The following is a 23,239-nucleotide window of genomic DNA, read 5'->3' as shown; positions in this document are numbered from 1 at the left end:
GATCCAAGAACAAAAATTACGAGCTGATAGAATTGGTGGTGGATTTTTTAGAAATAAAAACCTGTTAATTATGTAAAGAGAAAAAATTATGTGCCTGATACTACATTGGCTAAAACCATATGGTGTTTATACAATCTGAACAAAGCCTAGTTTGTTCCTCCATGAGTGTTACCTCTGAACTCACCTGCAAAAACCAGCTAATAATATGACGCAAATCAGGACAGACCAGATTCTGCCACGCTTACCGTTACTGCTCCTGCCTATGTGTGCTGTGAGAAAGTCACATTGACACCAATGTGAACCTGGAGAACACAGCTGTTCACAGAATAGGAAAAAAGTATCTGTAAAAATTCCTGCATATATCACAGTCATCTGAGCAAATAAAGGTTCATGTAGTTTTGCAACAAGGTAGACTAGTGCCATGTATGCACAGCGCAAGACATGCTAATTGAAAGACTACTTGAGACAGAAAAATGAGGTGCATGCATATTTTTCCCAAATACTACAGGAAATATTTTATAGTTGTAACTCCTAAAAAAAACAACAAACAAAACTTGTCAGTTATCTTACACACTAAATGCTTTTGATAACTAAATTACTATAGCATTTGCAATATCCACAGGGACTACTCTAAAGTATCACTGGAAATACCAAAGAAAGTTGATTATCCAAAGCTGAAATTGCAGCAATGCTGGGGTGACCTCAGCATATTTGGAAGCCCAAAAGGAAAATTCAAAGGACAGATAAATGTATTGCTACTTACTACAGCAGGGAGTGTGCTTATAAAATGACAACTCTTGATATTCCGTAATTGTCCTCAATTGAGGAGTTTCATGCAAGACAGCCTAGCTTACAAATCAAACCCAAATCTTTTAAATCTCCACTTCTGGAAGCCTGATTAGGTACTGAAAATGGAGCAATATTCCTACGGCTTTGTAGGATGCCACAAACCGTCAGAAACAATAAAGATTTTGGAACTTACTGGTAATTCTGCTGATGGTGAATGAGGCAGAAGAGCACGGCTTGTGCTTTCCTGACTCAAAAGTGTTGGCTGTAGCAAAATGTAATGTTGATACGTGAAGTAGACTGAACTCAGAAAACACATGGCTTAGGAATTAGGTGGTATGTTTGGAAGATGCCAATTTTTCACCCTAACCTTTCCTTAAGCACCATTTTAATGCCCTCTCTTTTGGCTGCTGAAATTTAGGAGGTATGTATTAGTGCCCTATGGAGGAGGAGGTGGAGGAGGAGGAAAAGGAGGAGAAGGAATGTCAGTGCCAGGTACACAGCCCTTTTAGTACCCATTACTGATCATTTCACATAGCGGTTTGGCACGAAGCCAAGTACCTAGCACTTAACCTGGTTAGATGTAAGGCACTAGTGTGAAGGTACATAATTAACAAAATTACCAGCTAAATTCCAGATTCTTTACTGTTGCTATAAAACCCAGCTCAGAGTCCTCTGTCAGTCACAGGATAAATGCTTAAGTCAGTAAGAACAGCCAAAAATACTTCCTTACGTTTGTTGCTAAATATCTGTCTCCCACCAAGGTCAATAACTTTGGTTTGTCTTCTTTCCCCTGTGAGGTGCTCCAGAAGAAACCTATCCAGTTCCTTGTAGGTGCTGTGAAACACGTGCCCTTGCTCTGCCTGCAGAGCGATCGCTTGTTCTAGCAAACTCAAGTTCCCTTTTGTTTTGTCCAGCTCAACCGACACGTCTGTGGTTTCTGACAGGCACTCATTGTCGTCCTCTTCACTTTCAGGGAAGGGATTCTGAATTCTCTTCTCAAAAGGATCTGGGTGAGACTCCTGGGGTGCTCTTAGCTCTGTTTCTGAGTCACAAAGTGTTTCGCAAGGACCAAATTCTACTTCTTCCTTCTTAATTTCTGGGACTTCCAGGATGCTAGGTTGATTACACTCTACAATATACTTCTGGGTTACATGGGGCTTTACACTAGTTTCTTCTGAGAAATTTGAGGAGCTGTCCCACTCATTGTCCATAATTTCAGAGGTACTTTCATTTTCCTCAGATGAACAGTATTTTGAGTCAGAAAGAACAGACTTTTCCTTCCCTTCAGCTGAGTTAATCATGTAACATTCATTAGCATCATCACTTTCTCTTTTTAAGGATTGAATGCTACTATCATTTAGACTTCCTGCCGCTGTTTGACTGGGTGCATCTTTTGCTAATTTTCCCATGTTCATCAAAGATTTGGCCATGGCATCTTGGTAGCTGGAATAATTATCTTTTCTTTGATGGGAATTTTCTTGCCCAGCCGAATGAGGAGTTTCCTCAGACGATTTTGGAGTACTTTCCCCTGTACGAGAAAAAAGCAAGAGAGAAATATGTAAGAATAACCACTTTTTGTGTCTTGCAGAAGTGATATGAAGATATTTGCTTACCAATTGCTATTTCTTTACTTAAAGGTACTCTGAAATAATTGAATTCATACCAAGGCTGTGTTTGAAATGACTGCTTGTAGCATCAGGAAAAGCCCTTCTAGGACTGTATCTACTTTATATTACAGCACCAAAGCTATTTGAGAAATAAATATGTTGCCATTTTTCATTGCTGGTGAAGACATATATTATCTTGGAACACACACACATTAATATAATGTGCCACATATAGATAGATAATATGTATATATACACACACACACAATCTATATAATATATACATATATATATGTAAGCGGATACACATTTTAAAATTTCTTTGATCTATTTTCACTTTTCCTCCATCCCAGATTCCCAAATATATTCTCAGAATAGACTCTAATTACTTTCCCAGTCACCTCAGATCCCATGAAAGACCTTGATGGAAAAAACCTCTATACTTCATAAAGGGCAAGCTCCTGGTCACCACTGCAATTGCCACATTAAGTGATAGATCAGGTCATGCACAGGCAAACAGAAATGGTTGTTATGTGCAGACTCATAAAGGACTTGTTAAAGACACCACTGAAGTGCATCCTGTCTTTATAAACATCTTTCTTCAGAAGAAAAGGAGCATCCAGCAGGTAATAGAGGTTGCATGTAGGAGAGGTTGTTGGTGTGGAAGACAATATGCCTTTTGTATCTCATATAATTTTTTATAAACATTTCCTCTGACAAGGACACTCAAAAATACATCTCCATCATCTTCCTTTCTGGTAATTATCTCTCTAAAATCAACACTGGTTTGCCAGGATCAAGTAAATATTGCCATAGTAACTAAAAGCATTTTTGGATGAAGGGAAGAATTTAGTCACAACACTAGCCCCTTCAATAATGCTGATTATAGGGTACATTCTTTTGTTGGGATCTATTCAACATAAACTGAAAAATTTAACATTTTACTTCCTAGAAAGGAGGATGAATAAACAAGCACAGACTATTTCATAAGATGTGTCTGTCCTCTCCTGAATCAGAAGAACTCCAGATTTAAATAATAAATTAAGCATAGTCTAAAATGCAAATGAAGTTTCTCTCAATAATACAGCGAGCTATTAAGAGAAAGTGTAAAGGGTTATGATAATTTTAAAGTATTATGAACTACAGAAAACAAATAAAAAGCATTTTCAGTGAATATGTCCAATTCATTGAACTATTCTCTCAATCCACTTAACTAGCCACATGTGTACAATAATGATTTATAGACATTATACCTAATTATGCATATTTGGGCTGTGTTAGAGTGCCTAACAAAAGCTCTAGAAAGCAACAATTACCTCTGTTGCTTAGCTACATAGTTTAAAATATTCCTATTAAGTGCAGATTATTGTGGAGGGGAAAAGGGGGACAAAAATGCACATGTGCACCACAATGCATTTCACTTTACTGCTGCCAAACTGTTAGCATTTTGGGTCATTTCCAGTTTACATAATTGTTTGGTTCAACTGTTTGTTATATGTTAAAAGAAAATATTGATTAATTCTTATTCTTCTTCAGAAAATTGGACTCATTCAGGGAGATGTGGCCTTGTGCACTCTGTGCATAAAGTTGTGTTTAAAAAAAATATCTGTAAACCTTAGTGTAACTTTTAGCAGCTGGTCTAGTACCACACACATTGCAGTATTCTGAATAAAGAAGTCTGCTGTCTTTTCACATCTCAGCAAGTAAGAATGATGATTTGGCTCTATAACCAACTTTAGTCAAATGGGTTTTTATTATTTCCTCTTCTGTCATTTAGAAAATAACAAAATCACATCAGTGGGTCAATTCAAGAAGTAAGAAGCTCTAGTTTTAAAAGAAATCTCCCACCCTTAAAAACAAAATGGAACAAACAAAACTTGGTAATATTAACAGGTATATTCAGTTAGTTTTCTGTTTGAATAATGAAAAATAGTATAAATGCTCTTAACAGATTTTTGCTCCTTTAATAATAAGTAACATTTAAATGTATTGTTTAAAAATTTGTTGTTGAACCAGCCTTAATGCTTCAGCTGTCCCAGCTTTGCTTTTCCCTTATACAGGCTATAAATTTACTTTAAAAATAATCAAAACTCAGCTTAGTTTACAGTTGCATCAATTCATGGACTAAAGCATTAACTGATCAACAGACAAGAATCATGAGTTCATAATAAAATAAGCAATATTATACTAAGAAATTAAAAATAAACCTACATACCCAGACTGGCTATATGCTTTAGCTGAAATTTGTTTTGTAGTTGGCGAGATTAATGCAAAAGAGATAGGTTGTACTGTCACTGACAGTACAGTTGGTTGGGAGAAATCAAGTCACAGCAGGTTGGGAGAAATCAAGTCTTTTTGAATCAATAAATCTTTTTGAAATCAAGTGGTTTTTTAATTTTGACTGAAGGGCTGGGTGCAAATAGGGGTCCCCTACATTTATATCAATGGTCCTGGACCAACACTTGCCCTTTTCTAAAGAAGAACCAGTTAAGTAACTTAGGTTCATCTTTTTATGGCACGAGTTCTACTTTAACACCCATCACAGTACTTTCCCTTCAGCAAGTTCTTCAAGCTATGCAGGGGACAGACAGAAGAGAAAGAAAAACACACTACTGAGAGCAGCTATAGATAGCCAGCAACCAGACTGAATCAATGACAGAAAAAAATAGCTAAAATCTATATATTCCCCAAAAAACAAATAAACAAAAAGCCCATAAAGGAACTCTCACTCAAACAGCTTCACTACTGGTGTTTGGAGACAGAAAGCAGTAGGTGGGTATAGCCTTGTTAATTGACATTCTGTTTGAAGTGGGAGCTTCCTTCTAGGCTTTCACACTGATGGGATGTAGACCCATAGACAGGACCCCTTCTAGAAGACTCACAAATGACCACCATCTGAAATCTTTGCCATATAGAAATGAGATAAAGGTCTCCACTGATTTTGGTAGAATCAGTATTTGACTTGTTAATCTGAAAGACAGCAACCTTCTTCTATGTGTTTTATATTATTCATACATATAAAATTTTGGGGTTTTGTTTGTTTGTTTGGTTGGTTGGTTTTTTTAAAGGAAATTCTATTTAGACTGGATAAAGATATAAATTCCTAATCTCAGTTCATCATAGAATCAGAGAACAGCCCAGGTTGGAAGAAACCTTGAAAGATCATCTGGTCCAACATCTTGTGGGAAAGGGAGTCTAGATGAGACCATCTAGCACCTTGTCCTTCCAAAATATGTGGTAAGAAGAAACTGAGTGGAATATAAATTACCTTTAAACTCCTGTATCAACTAGCAACTGAGCGGAATATAAGTTCATCCTATTTTAATATTATTTATTACTTATTTCCCAGTACCAGATCACATTGATTTTATCCTGACATTTGTTATCTAATGATGACTCCTCTCCTTAAAACAAATTCTAAATGCATTCCACTGATAACTTCTCTACTTGCCTGATTAATGGTTTGTGCAGGACTTATACAAATATTCATATATAACAAATATTTTTTCTTGACTAATATATAAACATATAAAGAAAGAGCAAGAAAGACATATTGTAACTATATGTCTCTGTCTCCGCATCCTCTTCCATGTTTTCCAGCATACACATTGTAGAAGTTTCTATAAATTGTTGGACATGTTTGGCTTAGCAGAGTTGGAATAACAAGTATAAAAGTGCAGAGTCTAATAATTGTGTTAAACAGAACACACGTAGCAGTCACATGCATGAAATTGCTTTGCTAAATGTTAAAGTCAACAGTGTTTTGCTAAGCTTTTGGTTTTTTTTCTCTTCCTAAAAGATCTATATATTCCAGTGAAAATCTGCTCTTCATAAATGTGGTTTTCTTAGTGTGGGCTTAACCTTGTTGTTTGACAGAATTAGTGGAAAAGCAGATGCTACTCCATATCTGATCTGCTGCAGTAGTTGTCTCTCTGTGTGACCTCCAAAGCATTTACTAGACCCCAGGGGGAGTTATTGTAGAAAATAATTGGAAATACCATGGTTAAACCTAGACAGAAATGCACCATTCCAACTCTGTTAGAAATCAAACACATTCTGCATCCTTTCTGAAAATACTGTTTCATATCTTCCTTCTCGTGGAATTTGAGATCAAGTGGAGCCACACTGCACAACTACCTGGAGTTGAGCTGCTTTCGAGAACACTGATGTCTTCCTGTAAATCTGTTCTGTCTTCATTTTCTTCTTTGCATTCCAAGCTGGGGCTGTAGTGGCGAGGTTTCATTAACAGGGACTTCCTTTTGTTGACGGGAACTCCTGATATCTGTTCTTCGGCTTTTCTCTTCTTAGCCATGGAGCATTTGTAGGCACTGCAATGATCAATCAGCAATGATAAAGAAAAAAGTAGGAAAAGTGGGGCATAAATTTATTAAAAAATAGCACCATCCTCTAAGTATATTCTAAGTATAAAAGTGAAGACTGACAAAATATTAACTCACTTGCAGTTTCAGCAAGTTGTGTTTAGTGGATATTTCATTTTAGCTCATGTACTCCAAGTTCAGGGCACCGGCAAGTCCCATTTCCCTTTACTGCTGCCAAAATCTTTTCAGGGGAAGGGGAATGAGGAGGAAGACAAAACCAAAAAGCCCATAACCCAACACCCTTAATCTTATATAAGCATAAACTAATCTAATCCAAGCTCTGCAGTAAAACAAATACACCAAGGAAAAGATGAACAAAATTGTAGTCTCGGTTGGTAACATCAGGAAACAGCTAAGGGGAAAAATATGCCACCAGTTATCTACAACATCCTGAGCCTTTGGCTCCATTACCTTTACATCAACATGGATATCCAGTCACACACCTTGACTTTAACAGCATAAAACCTGTGTGAAACACACTCTACCTTCAAAAACTTCTGCAATACGGGTCCCTCTTTCAATATCAGTCCCAAGTATTGGTTTCATTTCATGAACTCCAGCCATAAATGCCTTGTTGAAGCTCTTCTCAGGTCTCTCCATAGGCTCTGGAGAAAGTCTCCTCCAGAGGCAATTAATCCCTCTGAAAACTAGATCTATCTGTTAAACAGGGTGAGCCATGCCCTGGGAGGGACCTTGCCCCGTCTAGATGCCCAACTTTGAGGTGACCAACATAAGAAGAGAGGGCAGCATTTTAAAGAGGAAGATTTTTAGCAGATTTGATATAATTCTTTCAGCTTCTATAAGATCCACATATTGATCTGCATATTAATTTCCTTCTACACATATTTAGCAAATCCTTTGCGGCCATGCAGCTGATCTGTATGGCATATAAATGTTGTATATAATGTATATGACACTTCACTAAGGAGGCCTGAACCTTCAGCCATTTTTTTTTAATAACTTTTCGTGTAAGTCACTCAACATGTTTTCATTATTCTCTCACACTCAGTATTCTAAGAAGTTTATGTAGTACAAATAACAGTGCCCATATTAAATCTCTCAGAGATTAGAAAACTACATATATGAATCTGTGTAATCCACTCAATGGTTTCTGGACCTTAGGCACCCCCAGGGTGCATTACAAATCTACACGATACCCTTAGGTGTTGGATTTTGCATTTGCCTCACTGATTTAGCTGCAAGATTTGCAAAAAAATCCATGTATGCAAAGAACTCCTATTGGTTACACATATTACAAGCTCAACAGCATAAATTAATCCTTCCAAGGTATCTTATGTGCACTAAATTGGCTCAGGTTCTGATTGTTTTGGATGAACGCATATGACTAACTTGAGCTTTTTGTTAAAAAAATACCCATTTTTGGCTAAGCACCTTTTTGGCAATCCATCTTTGCAAACATGAAGGACACAGAAATATGAAGAGCTGCATTTTAGAGAGAAATGTTAAAATTCTACCATATACGTCTTAAACACTGTGGTTATTCTTGATTTTCTGAAAGCTGAAATGCTATGGGCATCAGGAATACTGGACACTGAGCACCTGTTATAGTTGAATATATCATGCCTTCTGTGTTATTTCTCGGTTTATGAATAGAGGATAACATAGACGTCAGAACCACAATGATATAAGTATTCCTTTGGAAATGATGCCCATATAACAGACATCAAGGATGGATGTGATGAGGACGAATATGCATAATTTATTTCTAAGAAAATACAATCAAGTTTCCTAATTCATGTATGTGAATGGCAGTTAATATAATCCATGCTATTTCAGGAAAACTGAATAAATGATAAATGTTTGAAAACCCTTCCCACACAATTGTTTTTATCAACCAAAACCTTCACTAGGTTTCCTTTTGATCTTTTTATTTGTCAAGCTTCAAGTTTACCTCCAGTAGCTACTGTGAGAGTGTTTAGGACAAGATGAATTTCCAGTGTTTAATTCCCCTTTGACAAAGCTACAGCTGTTTCTTACACAAGCATAATTAATAGATTTTTAGAACAGAAGATCCAATTAGATTATCTAGTATGCCCTCCTGTGCAACACAGGTCGCAGAAAACTTCATCTAGCTCTTCAACTTTAATCCTGTAATTTGTCTGACTATTGTGTATCTTCTAGTCAAGTTAAGGGAAAACATAGTAAGATGGCAAATTGAGTAGTCTTTTTCTAGTAACACGATGCTATAAGCTCACCACTGTGGGCTGGCACAACAGCTATTAAATATGCTGATTTTTAGCCATAGCCATGAAAGATAGCCCAACTCAGATGTTAGCAAACCACAGTCAGAACCAGTGCAGAGGTGCTGCTGCCACCTGACACTTGCAGATCTGCTCTGGGAAATGAGAGTGCAAGAATCCTACTTGACTGTAACTACCACAGTTAACAGCAGTAAATCAAAAGCTGCTGCATCAATGTCAAGACAGGAGGCTCACAAATCCTCCTGGAAGCACATTGCTCATGTTAGAAAGTTTCTCCTCTATGAAGGGCTGATGCATTAGCTTGTCCTTATCCTATCTTTTTCTATGTACAAGTGACCACTACCCAGACTTCCTTTATAGTTCCCATCATTTTAAAACAAGTGAATAATTGAGATTCAACTTAAAGATCGATCTTTCCTGACACCTTCCACTCTGATTACAGGAAGATGACAAAACTTGATTGTTTCTTCTTCCCTAGGAAGTGCAAATTGCTCTCCATAGTCCAGGAAGCGATTTTGCGACTCCAGCAGAATATACTCTTGCTTTTGCTGGTGACTTTTTAAACTGCTGGTTTTGAGTTTTAGCTGGAATGTACTAGTTTGCAAGAGACAGTTTAAAGATCTACTATTTACCAGCAACTCCTTTCTTTTCTGCCTTACAGTGCTTGGGAGAAAAATGAAAATAAAACCAGAAAAACAACCTCACAAGAGGTTGCTCTTTCACGAACTTACACATGTTTTGTTAAGTATTTGATAATGGACACTGGGAATTTAACTACTACGAAAAGAATATATTTCTGCCTTTGTAACATTCATGGCATGTAAAATTCACTTTTGTCTTAAAAAGTTTCTATTTCACTCTTTTGCTTATGTATATTCACACATACACACGTAGGTTAGCACAGATTTGTCAAGCTGTAGTTTGTCAAATGGCAAACCTATAATTTAGCTTCTTTATTACTCATCTCGTAAATTCAACGTCTAATAGTTTTGTTGCTATTTATCAATGGCCTGCTTGTTGTCATGGAACACTGATTCAGCTGTCAAGGTTATTTGGTAATCTGAGGCTCATAAAACAGGAGAAGTTCTTTTTGTTATGAGCCCAAAGCCAATACTTGGGTTTTTTTTTTTCAATTTAACTCTACTTAAATTTTACAAACAATAAATCATTTTAGTACTATCTATAATGAACAGGTTTTGTTTTTTTTTAGTCAATGACTCAGTTACCAAAAACAATCTTGTATCAGCTATCATAGTGTGAACCAAGAGGTTAAAATCTAAAACATATAAGACCTGGCTGTATGTGTTGAAAAAACCCTCCATGAGAAATCTTTCATATGTATTTCACATCTAAATACTTTTTTGGGGAATTTACTGGGTCCTTCTCTTTTCTTTATTTCTGCTCAGAATATATATTGGATAATGTGGGCAGATACTGGTACTATACAAGCATAACAGTGCATTGGCTACCCACCACAAAGCAATGCCTCAGAAGAGAGAGGTTCTAAGCAGTCATAACCACACACAGCTTTTCCTACTGCTAAAAATTGTCATGTTCATCTTCTTTTGTAGTTGACTTATCTAAGTGATGTGTTTGTCGAGCCTTTAACTCGACCTTTAACCACTTCATAGCCAGCAAGGATTTTTTGTTGTTAATCTGTTGGTGAGACTTCCAAATCTCTGGAGATTGTTTTCCCAGATTGGCAAAAGCATGACAACAGAGTGAAGAAATGCCATAGAGGGTAAAACCAGGGGTACATTCGGCCTGACAATTGTTCACTAATGCCTGCAGCAGATGCCGTGTAAAATGGTAAGAACAGACAGTACATCTCATGCACACTTCTTAGCTTCAACAGAGAAAATAAATGTCTTTGAATAGCAAAGCAATTATATATATTGTCTAATGTAGTTTAAGGATCCCACTCCACATGTGAGCTTGTCCAAGAATAATTCATGGAAAATTTTAGTTTGTGGAAAAAATAATTTTAAATTCTTAACTTTAATTACCTTTTCACTGTTTGCTTAACTACACTGCAAAAGTAAGATTTAGACTATTGAATTACAACTAAAGGAGACATCATCTTCTGATCTGCAGTACCATTTGTTACAAGCAAAAAGTTAGCCTAACTATTCCTTAATCATATTATGATTAAAGATGTTGCCAGATGCTTTAGGCATTGCTCAGGTTTTCTTCACAAACTTGCAGATGCTCTAGGACACTGTAGAAGTCCACTACTATATTTTCCTTACAAAAGGGAAAAGGTATTTGAAGATTCAGGGACACTTGCCACTCACAGATGAACCAGTAGCTTACAAATGTCTGTCATGGTTGGGCTTTCTTCTAAGAGTTTTAAGACTGTACTGAATCAGAGGTACCTAAAAGGAACAGAAATTCTGAATGTCTCTCCACCTTAGTCCTCTTCTATGTCAGCTTGTTCTCAAAGAAACAAATGAGCTGAATTCTGTCTACCTCTCTAGAACAACAACTTCCAAAGGTTTAGGCTATAGCTGAAAGTATCTGATCTCCCAAAGTTACAGATGATATTACCAAGCTAGGTGGTGAGGTTAATGTGCCAGAGGGAAGGGATGCCATCCAGAGGAACCTGGACAAGCTGGAGAAGTGGGCCCAGGTGAACCTCATGAGGTTCAACAAAGCCAAGTGCAGGGTCCTGCATCTGGGTCAGAACAATCCTCGTTACCGATACAAGCTAGGAGATGATGTGCTGAAAAGCAGCCCTGAGGAAAAGGATTTGGGGGTACTAGTAGATGAGAATCTGGATGTGAGTCACCAAAGTGCATCTGCAGCCCAGAAGGCCAACCATATCCTGGGATGAAACAAAAGAAGTGCGGCCAGCAGAGTGAGGGAGGTGATTCTGCCCCTGTACTCTGCTCTGGTGAGACCTCACCTGGAATACTGGGTCCAGCTTTGGAGTCCCTAACACAAAAAGGATGTTGAAGTACTGGAGTGGGTCCAGAGGAGGGCCACAAAACTAATCAAAGGGCTGGAGCACCTCTCTTATGAACATAGGCTGAGAGAATTGGGGTTGAGAGAGTTGGGGTTGTTCAGCCTGGAGAAGAGAAGGGTCCGGGGGAAACTTATAGTGACCTTCCAATAATTGAAAGGTACCTATAAGAAATCTGGGGAAGAGCTGTTCATGTAGGGAACATAGTGATAGGATGAGGGGAAATGGTTTTAAACTAGAAAAGGGTAGATTTAGGTTGGATATCAGGAAAAAGCTCTTCAATATGAGGGTGGTAAATCACTGGAACAGGTTGCCCAGAGAGGTGGTGGAGGCTCCATCCCTGGAGATATTCAAGGTCAGGCTTGATGGGGCTCTGAGCAACCTGATCTAGTAACATTGTCCCTGCTTACTGCAGGGGGGTTTGACTAGATGATCTTTAAAGGTTCATTCCAACCCAATACATTCAATGATTCTACACCAGTCATAAATGACAAAGCTTCATGAAAGGAGCTGTAATGTTGGAATTCAAAGAAAGAGAGCATTGGTACACTAATTACTGCAATTGAAAATCCCAAATTAGTGCTGTTAATTACAGCAACTTCAGATGGACAACAGTGGTTGGGCAGGAAGGTGGAGAGGAACTGTGACCATGGATACTGGAATATAAAATCTACAAGGTTTATGCCCTCAGAATAATGACAACTAAACAATAATTCGATTTACTGCATTCCTTTCTAAAATGTATATATGTGCTAGAATAAAAACTAAGCCAAGTCTCTCAAAGGTCATAAAGAAAATGGCTTGTTAATTAAAAAAGGAATTTTGATCAATTTCTTAGTTTATTCTTTTTAAGGAAGATATTTGATGAGATGCTTTTCACCCATGAGAATGGCACTTCAGGAACTCTTTCCAGCTCTAGTGCCTTCACCCCATCTCTGTACCATTCAACTCTCTTTCTTAAACCTGTAAGTTTTACAATACCTTCTACCTTGTCTGCTGTATGAACTACATACATTCTCAGTATTTCAGCAATATTGTATTCTGGTGCTCCAACCTGAAATATAATATCCATTTCCAAACATTTTTCTACTCAGTGGGATATGAAAGCATGCTTACAGAAGTTTTGTATGTCCATGAATTTCTCCCTGAACAGTGGAACATGCTGGAGCACAGGTTAAATGAAATGACCACTCTAGCCATCTGAAAAAGTAAAAGTGAGAAAGATTCATGAATTGTCAGGTGTGGGGACATTGCACATGTCCAGAAGCAACTGCTTGCCTTAAAAGTTATAGGTGACAATGCACTGACTAGCTGAAGAACTTCAAAGAGGAAGACTGTGCAACTGAGAAAATTGTAATCAAGGGTTGAGTACAGTACATTGACAGTCTAAGTTAAACCAGAAAAAAGGTTTAATTCTAATTATTTTAAATAATTCCTGTAAGCATTGAAATATATTCAAACATTATGGCAATGAAAACTTTTGGCTTTATGTGAAAATACTAAAAAAGACCATTTGTTAACAGAACTCTGATGTGAGTTTTTACAGATTATATTTTGCAGGCTAGTCCTGGAAAGGGCCACTGAGTTCTCATCACTGAGAAGAAGCTAAACTTATATTTGCCCTGATCACTAATCTGGAGTAAGATTTATTGACATTAATGTTTTATGGTATTTTGTAAAATAAGCCAGTCAATAGTAATTTTTAGACAATCTACAGCATTTGGACTCCATGACAGACTACGTTGTATTTCACAGATTCAGCCTAGGTGAAGAAAAATAATCCAGAAAATAGCTTCAGCTAGGAATTCCAGGTAAAAGGAATTTTCTTCCATCAAGGTTTTTAAGCATTAAGTTTGGAAGGACTTAAATCAATAAAATGTGTAGAAAAAAATTGCTTGTCATTTACACCCAGTGAATTGTATGTAATAGTAGCTCAGAACTAGCATGACTTAGTCCAATGACAATTAAAGAAAATCTAACTCTTCATCTTTTTACAACATCACACGCAACACAAAAAATATGTTTCGCCCCTTTCTAACAAACCCGTACACTTGGCTTACAAATTATATCTGTGAAAGGGACAGGGGCTTTTCTCATGCACAGTAGCGATCATTTCAGGGTTAAAGGGCCTTCTACAAATGGAAAAGTTTCTTGCCATACATGAGCAGTGCTGTTTCTCTAAAATGCCGGAGTTGTGAGAAGTTCAGTACAGGGCTGAACCAAGATGAAAGGAATGTACATGGGGTATAGATGGGAGGAAAGATAAATGGGAAATTCATATTTATGAACACTAATATAGAGCAAAACAAGCTATGTAACTTTGGGGTCTTAAAGTGTCTGTCCATATACACAAATGAAAGGTTTAGCTAGGAAAAAAGGAACAGAACTGGACAGACAATAATTTGGAGAAAATATAGCATCATAACTGAAAGCTGTCTGGAGCATGATATTAAAAGATATATTTTATTTAAAAAAGATGTGTAAGAAAAGCAAAGAATCTGCCATAGCTGTGTTGGTGAAAGAGGATTTATTAGTCCCCATAAGAAGAGGCTGGGGAGAAATGGGTAACGGTGTTGAGTCATTATGTACTGAGCTTGGAGATGTTTCAGACAGTAAACTAAATGTTATAGGCCACCTGACCAAAAAGAACAACTGAACTGTGAAATGATTGAGCAAATAAAAAGAAGCACGTAAAAAGAGTGGAGCAACGATAAGTCAGCAATAATATAGGAAAAGGCATGCAGTTATAGTGAAATCCACCCATGCCTTAAGCTCACTGGTGTCTGTGGCTACAGGATAACAATTTCAGGCTGCAATAGGCTCATGAAATGGCTTTTTATTTTTAAATCTTTTTTTTTTTTTTCATAATTGTACTTCACTATTGTAGCAAGATTTTCCCCACAGGAGAGGCAACTCAGAGAAGGATATCCCAGATTTAAATTATTTTCTCTGGTTTTCTTGTTTAGTTTACAAGCTTGTAGGATCATAAGGATATTCAGATCATATAAAAAACAATGCACATAAACCCATACACCCTTACTGTGTGAAGCTCAGGAAGTTCTTAAACTCAGTAATATGAATGAATGCCCAAGATCTGGGCCAAATCCTAGTCTCTCTTTCATTTACTCACTCAATCTGTCCAGGTTCAGTAGGTCAATAAATTCCAGTGGGACCTAAGCCAAGAATTTGGCTTAGAATGGATTAAGTTTTTAGGCAAATCTACAGATCATCCACACAACCTTTGCATCCAGAAAGCCTTGTACATGAGTGGTCAATCTGCTAAAGCCAGTAAATGTTTAAATAAAAAGCATACTGGTAACTACAGTCTGGTTAGAGAAGACATAAAGAAGATAAATTTGGGTGATTTTTTTTTGACAACAGAAATTAGGACTGTAAGCAATTCATTGTCAGGAGCCAGTACCTCCCTTTAATGTAGCAGGAGGTCCCATGGCTGCATTCTTTTCCTTTCCTTGCTATCTCCAGGCTGTCCACAGTCTGTTTCAGCTTGCTTTTGCTTGGCTGAATCCACCCTTGACGTCAGTCAGACAGAGAATTCAGCCAGCCATAATATCTAACTCATGATTTATATCTATGAGGCAGAAGTCACCAGCTGACATTTCAATGTCTGTATGACTTGCGGTCATCTACAGAGAAAGTGTCTGCCATAAGAGGAAACAATGATTTGAGGCTATAACATTCTGCTACATTTTGTCACCCAGCAGAAGGCATTAAGGCATATGTAACTCTAAACTACTGTGTATGGTTAGGAGGATAACATTTACTGTGTACTGACTAATACAGAAGTTGTGATGGGGTAGACAACTCCTGTAATATATTAGATAATGTACAAGTTTTAGTTCATGTCAAGGAACGCTATAAGATGCAACAAGCTTTCAGGTAGAAAAATCTGCAAATAGCTATCTGCCAGTCTAGTAGCTGCAAGTAAAGTGATATGGATTTGACATATGTTATAAAACAAACAATTGCAGAAAAGCACACACTGAAACTAATTAGTTATTACTGGTTCTTATGTATTAAACAGAGCTTTTAGGTAGAAAAAATGTAAAACCACAAACAAATAAAATAAAGAGAAAAAAGACGCTGAGACTGCAGGCGTTGGCTAGAAAAGAGCATGGTAGATATTAAAATAGGCCTATAATATGGTAGAAACTTATTTAATGCATCTTTTATAAAGAAAGGTATAAAAGAAAATCCACTTAAAGAATCAACTAAAGTAAAGAGATCTGAACATGAAATTCAACTTTTAATTGTTCTAAATAAATCTAGGAGGAAAAGGTAGAGGTCACAGTGCATAAATCAAAAGGTTTTAATATCTACAGGAATTAGGCAAATGTTTCATAGTAATTAACAACTCCAATCACAGATGTCTCAAAAGGAGTATGAAATATAGTTTCTGTTTCAACCATTTTAATGGTTATTCAAAACAGTTCACTAAATAGTTAAATCAAGCAACTGTCAACCTTAGGGTTACCTGCAAAATGTTAATGTCATTTCTTGTGATCACTCATCACTATATGGTACTATTGGTCTTCATAGAAACAAAGACAATATTTTAAGAGTTGATGTTCTTATTACCTTTTATAACCTTATTCAAAGAATGACATTTTAATGGAAAAAAGTCTTTTATGTGGTGTTCTCTATACATCAGTTCCAAAAATTTTATGCAAGCTTTAACCCACTCACATGAATGCTTGATAGTAGAAAACCTGAGGTGAAGAATTTTTGAATTTTTAATTTCTTTCTGTGTTTATTTGTATCTTGTTACTGGTTTAACAGTACTGAATAAACAACTTGTTTCTGAAGTATAAAAGCCTATGGGACTACAAAAAAGGGCAAAAAACCTGAGATCCATCAGAACTTTAGGAAAGGGAGAAGAGGAGAAGTGGAGAGGAGAAGGAGAGGCTCTGAAGGGAGAGGAGGAATGACAGCATTGTAGATTTCACAATCTGATGGCTAATTAGAGGGAGCTGGATGATAAAGGAGGAAACAAGGAAGGAACTTAGACATGACAGACCTATAAATTTGATTGCCACTACAATTTACATTAATGCTTGTTTTATTAGTTATTATGAGAATGGTTGACATACAGTATATAATGATAGGTGAATTTGAGCACTATTATTTTATTAATTCTGTGACTAGCATATGCTTACCTTTAGCCTTACAGTAAACTGCATGTACTGATTGTTCAGTGTTTGTTTATGCTTGACTGTTCAATATTTTCTATCAAAATTAATTGCAAAATCACCTTTCCTTTTAGGAGGAAGTTCCTTAGAGGACAGCACTGACTAGCACACCAGCCTAAATTCCTTAGGAATATAACAGTGTTGTCAGAAACGAATAAGAAACGAAAAAGTTTTAGTGGGAATTTAAGAAAGTACAATGAATGACAACATGAAAGTCTTGATAATACCTGAAATCATGGAGTAAGAGGCAGAATTTAACATTTTAAAAGCCCCATAACCTTTTCAATTTCAACAATGGCTTGGACAGGGAGGAAGTTCCTTTTCCAAGCTAGAGAGCAAGCAGTAGACACTCTTAACTCATTCTGTTACCAGATCTGGGGAATAGGTGCTCTTAAGATAATGCTCATTGTTGAACTGAAGATTAGTTATCAACAAAAATAGGATGACATAGATCTTTGTCTCAGGTGAAATGCCTAATCTATATGTATCTTGGAGTAATATGTAAATGACAAGTTGGCACAACTCTGGCCCAGGCAGTCAGCATCATAGGGAACAATGGGGAGGAGAGCTAGGCAAGTATGCTGTCAACACACAATCTCAATCACAAAAAAAAAAACTTTCTGTCAAGATCAGACATTTCTGAACAAAATCAGATTAAATATCCTGGCTGTAGATAGAGCTATTGATCATCTTCATTTAGCATTTACTACTAAGTCTATTTGGACTCAGGGACACATTTTGTCTCATCAGAGCATACTAAGGACTTTGAGGGTCCCAGTGGGGACAGCTGAGTAACCAGGAAATGCAAGAGTCCACCTCAGTTCTATTTGAAATGTGCTTATTCAGGATTATGACAGTGTGCTTTTTCCCACCAATTTCCAGAAATGCATTGCCTATGAACAACTCCTGTAGAAAGAGAAGCCAAGCCCAAAGGACAAACCTGACAGGTTTTCCAGATGCAGGCTAGGAACAAACAGCTTTCTTAGTCTCTGTCTCACTTTTAAGCCGTGCTATGGGATAAGAGTACTGTGAAGGTCATAGCTACACAAGTGAATCACAGTCTCAGTTCTTGCTAAGGAATATCTTTGAGCCTCTTCTTGTGATTTTGTTAAATCTGCCCACTTCTTCCATCATCTAAATACTGCTTTCACCTTTTTCTCAGGTCATCTGCCAGACTATTGTTTTCTTTTCATACAAATATTTCTTAAAAATCTGCTTATTTTATGAAGCTCAGAAAAAGTATTACTAATGAATCATTCCTTTCTAAATACAGATAGGCATGCACAGCTCGTTTCTTTCATACCATGAACTTTTCCTGACTGGCCATATCTACGGAACTGTCTACCTTCATTCCATTACCGTCTGAAACTGGAGTTCAGCTATAATTGGATACACATAATCTGTCATTACTTAGAGGAAACCAGCAAAATATTCGGCATTGTAGAATAAGAATAGCTACTTCAGTTAGCAAAATGCTTTATAGTATGCTGTCAATATTGTTACTTATATTGACATACCTCTTAAACAATTCGGATAAAGTTAAGAAATACATTTCAGTAACGTAAAACGTCTGAAATACTTCAGCACCATTGATTGTAGGGTTGCTTTGCTGGTTTCTCACTCTCCTAATCAAGCGATAGCACCAAAGTGTGACGTGTCAGATTACTCCTTCTATCAAAAAGATGTCCAGAGATTTCTGCTCTATTACTTCTCTCTCTTCTAAAACATTCAGGATATTCATCTCTCTATACATTCACACTGAAGGGTTCAATTTATCTGAATATCTAAAATGTCTCACAACATCTGGAACAAGAGTTCCAGACAAAAAGTAACTTTTCTTACTTTAGAAGAACTATTCCTTTTGGAGAAGTGATCCAGCACTACAAAGAATAAGGGGAAAAGTAACTATCCCCACCAAAGAGCAGAACTATTCACCATGACTTGAAGCACCAGTGTCTTGTGGAGTCTTCATTAATCATTAACGAACAGAAGCCAGAAAGACTTGGTTTCACCTGTATCTAACCTAGAAAAGGTAGCCTTTTTATTCAGATATGGACTTAGCCAAACTGATATATGCTTTTGTAATCCCATGCATGGATCAATCCTATTTGCTCTTCTTTAGTCTGACCCAGATGCCACTCCATAACCTACAGATGGTTCATCGTACTGTATCCCATCTGTTAAATAGAACACAGTAATGAGAATACATCACACCAATATTTCTCACTTCCCTTTGGTTTTTATTCTAATCCTGAACACAGCTGAAGGTCCTGGTCCTTTCAGTGGTCCATGACTAAATCATCTAAGAGAAGACCTCTTCTTCTTGTTATGTTCTTATGCCCAAAAGATGTCAGATTCAAACTTCAAAGTATGGGACAGATATCTCCTGGCTTCAGCTCTCGTACTACATACTGTGTTGAGCCACGTGTAGGTTGTGATAAAAGATTCTTCTTTTCTTGTGAGTAGTTTAGCTACCAATGAAATCACCACAGCACTACATTCCTAAATGAAAGATTAAACCATGCTGTTCATAAGTAAATAGTTAAGGCTGGAAGGAGAAAGAATTCTGTTTTTGAAGGACTTATTACGTTCTGTGTATTATGCTTCAACACTACAGCATACATAGTAGGTGTAGTAAAAGAAAAAGGTCTTATAAACTGAGCATCTGAACTAATAACACAGCACTATTACTTATATTCATGTATAAAGAAAATTAATTCTATGATATTGAAAACTGGGGTCCCTTAAGACGTAAAATGACATTAAATCAGTGCAAGTTTGACACTTAAATAGGAGTTGTATATACGTGGTCATTATCTGGAAGAAAAGCACTGTCTTCTGAAAATGCTGCAGTGCAAGAGAACTTTCAGTCATTTTGCTAAACAGAAAAAATTAAACCCCAACTTGGTCCTTAAGGTGATTTTTTTCTGAAAATATCCTTTTTGTGTCGAAAGATGGCCCTATTTCTCAGGAAAAGATGAATGATAGCAAAACCATTATCCAGATTTCTGGGTGAGGTCTTGGCTTTCTTCAACTCAATAGATTTTTTGGCAATTAATTCCATTAAGAAAGAATGCAACTCCTGAAATTTAGAAGAGAGAAATTTCCATGCATTATTACATCTAATTGGTAATTGCAACTCTTTGTTTTGCTTTTCATTTATTTCATTCTCTACTTTTGTGAACCACAACTTGCAGAATAAGAAAAGGCTAACAAATGCTCTAGAACCAATCAATGTTACGAAACTAATAATAATACAATATAACCATGTAAGCTTATGTAGTGCCTTTCATGTAGAAGTATCCCAAGGCACTTTGTAACAGAAACTCAATAAGGAGCGCAAAAATGCTTTGTCAGATAGGATAAGCCAGGGGAAAAGGGGAAATTAATTAAGCATGGATTTAAATTTCTCAGCCAACACAGCATTTAGAACCTTGGTCAGAAAAGACAGTAGTTCCAATATCTGTATCCAGGGAACACAACAGACTATTTCAGTCTTTAATTCTTGAGGAATGTTCAATAGATTTTCCACAGTAATGTGGGCATGAGTAATAGGAATGCAGTTTGTAGGCTACATTTCTGAAAGGCAGCCCCTGACTCTCTTCCTCTAGTTTTTCATAAACAAATAGATTTATAAAAGTTGATCACCTGCCTTATTAAAGCCACTTGATTGTGGAGATACCCAGTATGGCATTTAGTACTGTAGAGATTACAAATACCAAGTTAAGAACAAGGCAATGGCTTTGTTGTCTGTTAAGCTCACTGTTTTAAGCCAATGTGTGTAATTTTTAATGGAAGTAGTCCACACCTCTGACAGAGTAAACTGTTATGTGCTAGTTCCTAAAATAGCATATATTTCACAAGGAAAAGTAAAATTGCTTGGGAAATCTATCGTAATTGATAATGCATAAATTACAGATTCCCTGATGTTGCAGAAACTTGCACATCCTCTATTTCTCAAACATTTTTCTTTTAGGAACACATGGAGCATCCTCATTTTTGGATGACTGCCTCTTTGGATTAATGCATCCTTCTGGTGCATAAATTAGGGATGCACAGAGGAAAAAGGAGAAGCACTAAATCTCAGGAAACTGAAGCCATACAGAAAAATGAGGTTGACAGTAGAGCTGAATGAGTCACTCATCATGAATAATTTATCCAAAAAGTTACCCTCCACTTCTGTTCATGGAATATCTATAAGAAGCTTATAATTTTCTGTTTTTTAAAAAAACTTAAAATATTGTATGTCTTCACTGCAAAGAACTTCCTATAAATATTTCGTGTTGTATATTAAGAGAGTGGCATTTTGATTGATCAAATAAATCATATGATGATGTTTCTATTCCCTAGATGAATGAACCCACAGTAACATACTTCAGATGCCTGCTGTGGTTAAGAAAGCAGCTCAGTTACATGAGATGAAAAGTGAGTGTAGGCAAAATAAACTCATTTAAGGAAAACTCTTAAGTGTTTTAGCAAAAATGTTTTCAGTATTGCAGCTGTAGTGCATTGTATTTTTCGTTAATAACTCCAGGAATTTGCAGCTACTTGAAAATATTTCTCCTGGGGGACATTAAAAGTGAACTTGTCCCAGAACTGGAATTTGATGGCATGTGCACTTTTTGAAGATTTGATACTGATACCAGTCTTTCCAGAGTTTGTTCTAAACTCTTGGACCAATTAGGAGTTGATGCACACTTTAGTAAGATTAAAGTGGGAATGTGAAAATTTCACTAGATTATTGGTGATCTGGAATATCCTTTCAGAGTTCATGGTTTTGGATGGACTACCATGCTTTATGCAAATTTGAAAAGTACTTTCTGCTACTTCAATAAAATTGAAACCTCAGTAAGTAGAGAGTCATTAGTGCATTTAGAATTCAAAATAATATACAGAGATAACCAATTTCATAAAAGCCATCTAACAAAACTTTATAAAGGTTAATATCTCTTGGACTGTTCAGATGCTAAAATAATATAATACTTAGGGGAAAAAGAAGACCAAAAACTCATTAAAAATTATACTTTTTTGTTATGTGCCCTGACATAGGCTGAAGATAAAGATAGCAGATCAGAATCCTGCCCACTTGGCATTACTTTTGTTTATGTTTGCATAAGTAATGCTAACATTTTGCTTTTTTTGGGGGGTAGATTTAAAAAGTGAATCTGCATCAAGTACCCTCCATCAGATCATGAATCATTTACTGGATTCTCCATTTTATAGCAATACCTTTGGGATGAATTTATCAATATAATCAGAAAATAAAACTGAAAAAATAAACAATGTGAGTTCTTACCTGAGCTCTTGAGCTATAGAGTCCACTTGAACTGTTAATAAAAAGCAAGCAAGAATGAATTAATTTACACTTCCAGACTTGTTCTTTTTGCAACCTTGCACCTGCCTGTCTGTGATGACAGAGGAGTGGCTATCAAAACACAGGTGATTATTTCATGCTAACCACAGGACTGTAACTACTAGTGGCAAATGTTAACTGAACATAGAGTTCCTGCAGTTATTTTAGGATGCATAAAATCAGGAGAATTGTGTGCAGTAGAACAACTGAAAAAAAGAATAAGAAAAAATCAAAATAAAAGAGAAGGCACCTGCTTTTATTGAAAATAAAATGACATTTTTCTGCTTTTTCTGAATTTTAATTCAATTTGGGAATGACAAAGTCTGGTGTTTACAAATACCTGCCCACATGAGGATATACAGCATATTGACAGAGCCAACAGGTGGCTGTAAGGATTACTCATATTGCACAGACAACTTTTGCTCTTTCCAGTTCTGGAAAAAAGTTCCTGATCTATAAATTCCTATAGATGTGTGCGCATGTTTATAAAAAATATAAAGAAAATCCACTAGTTTTAAAAATGTGTTATTAGCTCTTTGAATGAAAAGGGTATGAATCCCCTATGAAATGCAATTAAAGTCTGCTAAGCCAGACAGACTCTTTTAACTCACAGTCCTGACCAAGAGAGAAGACATGCTCTAATGCTGAGGTGTGAACAACTTCTCTCTTCAATAACTGTTCAGGTCCTCTGTTCTGGTACTTTTGAAGTATATCTGAATT

General features: G+C 36.6%; 1 protein-coding gene across 1 annotated transcript in view; it reads right to left on the bottom strand.

The window, feature by feature from the left end:
* Positions 1 to 23,239, bottom strand: part of ST18 (suppression of tumorigenicity 18, zinc finger) — a gene marked incomplete at its 5' end in the record, with an annotated part of 74,449 nt that overhangs the window by 43,282 nt on the left and 7,928 nt on the right. Inside the window, 3 exons of the mRNA XM_010180876.1 lie at positions 1,520 to 2,317; positions 6,534 to 6,724; positions 22,463 to 22,493. Of these exons, the coding sequence (XP_010179178.1) occupies positions 1,520 to 2,317; positions 6,534 to 6,724; positions 22,463 to 22,493 (1,020 nt within the window). The remainder of the gene's footprint in view (positions 1 to 1,519; positions 2,318 to 6,533; positions 6,725 to 22,462; positions 22,494 to 23,239) is intronic.

The sequence above is a fragment of the Mesitornis unicolor genome, unplaced genomic scaffold (assembly GCF_000695765.1).
Source record: "Mesitornis unicolor isolate BGI_N332 unplaced genomic scaffold, ASM69576v1 scaffold8443, whole genome shotgun sequence".
Lineage (NCBI taxonomy): Eukaryota > Metazoa > Chordata > Aves > Mesitornithiformes > Mesitornithidae > Mesitornis > Mesitornis unicolor.
The sequence above is the reverse complement of the archived record's forward strand: the minus strand, read 5'-3'. Positions and strand labels throughout refer to the sequence as shown.